Source organism: Perca fluviatilis, chromosome 8 (genome assembly GCF_010015445.1).
Source record: "Perca fluviatilis chromosome 8, GENO_Pfluv_1.0, whole genome shotgun sequence".
In the NCBI taxonomy this organism is placed as follows: domain Eukaryota; kingdom Metazoa; phylum Chordata; class Actinopteri; order Perciformes; family Percidae; genus Perca; species Perca fluviatilis.
In genome coordinates this window covers 25,548,229-25,555,123 of record NC_053119.1, presented here as the reverse complement: position 1 = coordinate 25,555,123, position 6,895 = coordinate 25,548,229, and the positions used below count along the sequence as shown (strand labels likewise).

The window sequence follows — 6,895 nt, the reverse complement described above, 5'->3', positions numbered from 1 at the left end:
ATTATAAAGATTAGGGATAGTAGGATAACCCTCCTCCTATGCCCTCTTTACTGCACCTTGCGCCGTGGAATGTCCCCTCAGCAAATCAATGACAGCCAGCTTCTCGACCCACTTCCCTCTCCCGCTGTCCACCTTGCAGTGTGGAATGCTCTAATCCATAGATATAAATGAACGACAGTTTACAACCACAGGAACACTTTTTAGTAATTTGCATAAAATGAAACCGCCATTCCTGACCGCATGACTCATGACTGATGACTCCATTCAAATTCAGAATGTCTTGTCATTTGACAAGTATTTGCAGAAACTACATTTAATGTCAAGGGCCGCTTTTTATCGAGAGCAGAATCTGCTGTTGCTGCTCCTTTATCTCGTAAACCGTAAATCGTAAAGTATTTGTTTTCAAAACTTGTTTGAAATGCTTCGGATTGCTCTAAGACAAAAGTAGCAACCTCACACCACTCCCTCTGTACTCTATCAGATTAAGTGGAGGTTCTTTGTTGACACATACAGACCACCTGCTGCATGACAATATGCCCTTACGCCACACTTTCACTTTCCTCGCATCAAGCAAACCTCCTCCTGGTGCATTACTGACAGGAAACAAACAAAAAGAAACCAGGACAGACGCCAATCTTCCGGCCATCAGATACCAATCAGGGCCCGGCAACCTGCTGGCATCCCTCTGGAGGACTGAGATCAGTATCTGGCAACATGCTGGTTGTCCAGTAGCTGGCAGCCTGGTGGCTGTCACCCAGTGCCCAGAGAGAGACATCCTCCTAGGGCTGGGACAAAGGTGGCCGGTCCTCAGGGATTACCCATTAGCATGCTAGTCTGTGTGTTTAATACTGGCCTGAATGGAAAGGACAAGAGCCAGCACCCTGGTCTATTCTTAAGCAGGGAAGTGTTACTGTTTCAGCTGCTGATGCCAGTCTGACTTATGCATATATAGGCATACATGCATATAAATGAGAGGGATTTTTGTTTCTATCGGTATGCTGACTGACGTAATGACAGCTCTACTGTTTGAGGTGAAATTTGACGCAGTTAAAGTAGCGTTTGCAAAAATAATATAACTCACTATTTATTTAATAAACAGTTATTTTCTTCATTATTCCCTAAACAAATGAAGTTTTTTTAAGTCATGTATGAGGCTTTAAAGCTTAAATTTCATGAACCTTTCCGTGACTTCCTCTTAACAATGTGGTTGGCTGGCCTTTTGAACTTGTATTGGTCCTTTCGTGGTTATCAGACTGTGTCATCCACTGATTCAGGAGCAAAATACATTTTGTTTGTTGTCAGATGTGCAGAATCAGTGTGATTGGTTGTCTTTATGGTGTCAAAGAATGGCATGAATTGCATAGAGAGGCCAGATGAATGCATCTGTCCCATTTTGGGATTCTTGCTATAGTTTGAACATGGACAATACAAGGAAGTTGAAACCAGGTGGTAGCTGAAATTATTGCTGACTTATTCATTCAGTGAAACTAGCCAATTTCTCAATGGTTATTTAGCTATCTGTGTGTTGGGGTGACCATAGTCTTTCATTTTCTCTCTCTGTGTGTGCGTGTTAGCCTAATGATGTGTAAAGACGCCTGTATGGAAATGTGTATTTGTAAATCTTTGTGACTGTGTGTATGTGTGTCCGCGATTGTGTGAAATGCTCCTCTTTTCGTGCTGCGGTGTGTGTGATTATGTGCTCAGACTTGCTGGCTGGTGGCTGATAATGACACAAGAGGCCGTGTGTTTGTGGATCTCTTAGCTGAGGAGATTCCCACCGTGCTCAGCGTGTCTAGGCTCTGTGTGTTTTTGAGGTTGCACGCGTGACTCCGCCAGCTGTTCTATTCTCCTGTTGGCCCCTCAACCCTACCCAGCCCTCATCCCTCGTCCCTTGCCGACCCCTCCTTCCCTCAGAGGCCTGCTCTTCATCTGATAAGGGTCGCGCTGGCCAAACCCTCAGCAGAGCTCCTCAGTGCTGCTCCATGTTAACAATGCACCCTCCTTCCCGTCCACGCTCACTCCATTTACATGTGAAAACACTGGGTCTTATCTCCAGCTCACTGGAGCTCTGGCACTGGCCAAGTGAGCGTGCAAGCTCGTATATGTGTGAGCAGAAGTGGCCTTAAGAGAGACCTGCATGAGTGTAAGCAAGTGAACACTTATGCGGCTAAATCTATATTTATAGCCCTACTTAAGCTTTATATCTCTTCCTTTTTCCAGTAGAGAAACATTATCAGAAACTGAATGAGAATATTAAATATACAGTAGCCTCAAGAGTCTCATTTAGCACTAGTTAAAAGAATGAAGGTCTTTATTGTCAGTGGGATATTAGGCAGCTTTATCGCACTTGCGCTGTATCCAATAATGCCAAATGAAAGACCCCCAAGAGAGGAAAAGTAGTCTCTCTCTTCGCCGTCACCTTGGAATATTGCCATGGTGTCTGTTAACAATAATCCTCATCTGCATGAACATGAAAACCACCACTTTCCTCACTACTACCTCGTCCTTATGGTCATTATTTGCGTCATCTTTACTGATCTCTGCATCATGGCCCACTGAGGGTCCATTGACTTAAGAGTAATGGGGTTCTATGTTGTGTGTATTTCATTTTCAAGGAGTGTGGATGGAAACGGGGGGGTGCAAGCCTTGGTGAAAAGGAGTGCAGGGGTCCATGCAGTATCTATAGATGAGGACATATGAGTGAAGAAGGATGTTGCAGCGTACGGGGAATTGTTGGGGTTAGGGTGCATGCTGAAAAATAAGAATAGTTTTAGCATCGTGGGGGATCCAGCTTTCCTGATGAATCTGCAAGGAAAGTCCACCACAAGCAGATCTGTTCTCAAGTTGATAAATGTTGGTCACTATTGCAAAAATGATGTCTATGATGCACTTATTGCCATTATTTGCGTCATCTTTACTGTTCTCTGCATCATTGTCCACTGAGGGTCCATTGACATTGACTGTGGGGCATAACTCAGGGGACAGCACACTCTGGTCCAGCAGCATACTATTTTACAGCATATTATGCTGCCAATTCACCAGCTGCTGGGCAGCCAGAGACAGAACAGACAGCAAAAGAGAAGCGTGCAGGCTTTTAATTAAAGTCTGTGTAGTTAAGGGCTCGGGCTAAGCAAACATGGGCCTCCGGCATCAGAGTTTAAGATGAGGTAAAGGAGAGCGGGGCGATGAGAGAAAAGTTCCTAACATTGGAGGAGGGGCGAAGCGAGTGAAAATGAGAGATGTATGAGTGCGGGCAGATAAAAGATGAGCGGGACTATCAGAAAGCGAGGGTCAGGTAGAGAAGTGGGAAGGACAGGAGAGGGGGATTGGTGTGCGCTGTCAGAGATGCTATCACGTTATCTGATTTATCATAATGTGATGCGGATATTGGGGTGGGAGAGGCAAGATGAGATGCAGGGTTTTGGGGGGACATTACAATGAAAATAGGGGGCGACTGGTGAGATAATATTCATAATATTCATGTATTCAGTGAACTTGGTGTCATAAGAGATGTAGATAGTTGCCATGAATCTAAGATTTATGCAAATCTGAGCTTAAACATTTGTAAGTGTCAATAGCTTCTTTGACAGAAGCTACATTTGACATATTAGATTACAACAATGTAGCAGGACAGAGATGAAGAGTTTCGGTTTTGCACATTGGACGATTCTGCGCTGAGCTTTGTCCATTATGGTAACACGGTGACCTCTGTTGGTGGAAGTGTACAACTGCAGGGCTCTGTCCAGCTGCCACTATAAGACAATGACGCATGGAGGGAAAATATGGATACTTGAGGCCGGACTCAAGAGCTTCCCAGCTAAACGATAATTGCTTTGATGTCACAGAATGCCTCTTGACACCAGCAGGAAGCTTTCTAAAAGTAGTTAAAGGTTTCCAGCGGTCTGAAGTAACTGGGTACATTTACTCAAGTTTTTCACTTGAGCACAATTGTGAGGTACTTGTTTGAGCATTTCTATTTTATGCTACTTAATGCTTGTACTCCACTACAATTCAGACATCAACATTGTACTTTTTGCTCCACTATATTTATTTGACAGCTATTGTAACTACTTAGCAGATTAAGATTTTAGATACAAAATAAGCTTATAAAATACAACACTTTTTTAAAGATTGAAGTGGATTCCAAACTCTTGTGACCATTTACAAGAAAACACAGTGACTAGTTGGGGCAGGACTTTTATTTAATTGAGTATTTTTACAATGTGGTATGGTACTTTTTCTTTAGTAAGGGATCTGAATACTTCCACCAGTTTCATTCTTTCCGCCTACAGTGTAGATTTGATAGCATTCCTGCTACCAAATCTTTATTATTTTGGGAATTGAACTATGATCTAAAGTTAGTCTGTCTCGGGCACAGGCTGGCGGTAAAGCGCCAGACTTTGCAATAAACATATTTCAACAATATATTAAGTTGCTGAGGAAATGTAATATTAGATCTCCAGGAAGACCCACACACACAAGAATTTCATATTACCTTCAATACACAGAATACAAGGGATAAAAAGATCATGATGGGCAACGTCACACATACGTAAATAAATCTCATAAGATCAAATCAGAACAAAAAAGGAATTTGATCTTAAACATTCCTCTAAACAAACCAAGATATAAACAACAGACAGACTGGTATCAATTTAGTCCTGAGAAATATTTTCCAGTTTTACAGCAAATAACAGGAATTTTGTTTTACTTAATAAGCCTTTGCACATTTTAATATAATAAAGGTACAAACAGCTGTGACACATAATCATTCCTTTGGAGGGTAATATCCTTGGGTTAAGGTTAATAATGATTCTCTTTGGTTTGATTGTTTTTCTTGTGCCTGCATTATCAGTGCTGGCTCTGCAGGAAAAGAAAGATGCAAAGGACAACGACATCTCACACTTTACACTCTACTTTTAAATATATTTCTTTGCTTCCCCTATCTCCTATGTACAGTGTTGAACACTAAGTTTGACATGAACGAACAAAGGTCAAAAGACAATAGTACAATTATAAACACAGATCCTTCAGATATGGATTTCATCAGTCATTGTCGAATACTACTGAGGATGATTCTCTAGAATGACACAGAGTTATATACATTAAACAATCTCAAGCAAAATTTGAACAATCTGATCTAAAGCATGATATTCTTAAATGTGTGTGTCATCATGTGAGCTTACCACGCGGCTGTTTTTAGAGGTACTAAATAGGCCATTTGTGCCCACAAACATATCACATACAAAGGCACTAAGGGCCAAACTGGCACCCAATAAGGCCTCAACAAAATCATTTGGATTTATTTTGTGTCTACATAAAAACATGATTGGTCTTCAAACAGAACTGTAATTTAAAAAAAAGAAGTTTTCAACAGAGGTGATTTTTCTGCTTAGAGGAATGATTTATGAAACTCAATTGGTAAGGATATATACTTATATATAAAATGTCTGCTCAGCATTATTTAAAAAAAAATCTCAATGGTCCTCTTCACATTTTTTACCTTGAATTTAAACAAATGACAACAAGACATATTATGGAAAATACTGTGAAAAAGGCACAAGACCTCAAGTGCTCATCTAGAAATATATCTTAACTTCTTCTCAACACTTCACTGATCTGGGTTTAGTTTTAAGTACCACTACAGAAGTTACAAAATGTAATTGTTTTGTTTACTTTAACCAGTCCACTGTAGCCATATAATCAGGTCCTTGTTCACATCAACACTGTCAAAACTGATTTTTTTTAGTACCTCTGTATGAGCTGCTCTTGTATATCACAACTATATGTGTTTCTATTAAACTATTAAAAATTACACATCACTACTGTATCGTCTTCATTTATCGACTTAAAAGTGTTTCGACTTCAGTAAGAATTAAGGCATCAACATGTCATTGCTAAAAATGATATAAGTACTGTAAGTCATCAAATGTAGCAGTAATCATCAACCGTACAGAATTTGATCTAGCATTCTGGTATTTCACAATTTAAACACAATACAGATCTCTTATACATCCCACCATGTAAATTGTAGGTGTGAAATGTGAAATACAGTGAGTGAGGAGTATTGCCTCTTTGACTCAATGCTGTCAAAGTGTTACACAAAGATGAATAACATCACTCTATCATGATTATACAATAACACGATGACCATTTCAGGTGCCACATTTTGCTATCATCAAGATACGTTAATGCATATGTTAATGAATGGCAGTTTAACTCCTACGTCTCTGGAGATGCAGGTTGTGGTCACTGTTAGGTATTGTGTACAGTATTTATTCAAAGGAAGCACAGTTCAAATGAACTGAACTTGTTGGAAAATGAATGAATGTGTAACTGATTAAGGTGTAGTGCAGCCATGACCCCAGCAGGGGGAGCCAGCATACAAGATCAGTCTAGCAGGATGAGCTCGTCTCAGTCTAGTGCTTCAGTAGGCCAATGAGTAGGCAGCAGGTTTAGGACATTGTTAAGTCTACAGTCCCTTAGTCCCTGGTGGCGCTCCTCGGCAGGTCTTTGCTGTGGACTGTCCTGGCTTCACATGGCCCTGCAGCCTGGTCCTTCGGTCCTGCAGTCTCTTTGAGTTCTAACTAGTTCTACTATGAGAGAGAGGCTACAGCTGGTCCGACTCCTCTCTGGAGCTCGGACTCGGCTGCGTGCCTAAGGCCACAGTTCTGGGTGTGGCGGGTGGAGAGGGATGCGCTGTGGGGGGGCTCAAAGGGTCTTCGGGGCCCTCGTATTGAGGCAGCTCCCCATCTGAGAGGTATGGGGGAGGAGGGAGATCAAACCAGGGAGGCCGACTAGAGGAAATAAACAGAAGAAACAGACAGAGGAAGAATGTATAATGTCAGGGCCATGAGCTATTACATAAGGACTGTACAATAAACATGTCTTGACT

The 6,895-nt window shown here is 41.4% G+C and overlaps 1 protein-coding gene across 1 annotated transcript in view; it reads right to left on the bottom strand.

Annotated features, from left to right (window-relative positions):
- Nucleotides 1–4,181: 4,181 nt before the first annotated feature.
- Nucleotides 4,182–6,895, bottom strand: part of ldlrad3 (low density lipoprotein receptor class A domain containing 3) — an 87,074-nt gene continuing 84,360 nt past the window's right edge. The window contains exon 6 of the mRNA XM_039808855.1: nucleotides 4,182–6,797. Coding sequence (XP_039664789.1) covers nucleotides 6,611–6,797 — 187 coding nt within the window. The 3' untranslated portion in view covers nucleotides 4,182–6,610. The remainder of the gene's footprint in view (nucleotides 6,798–6,895) is intronic.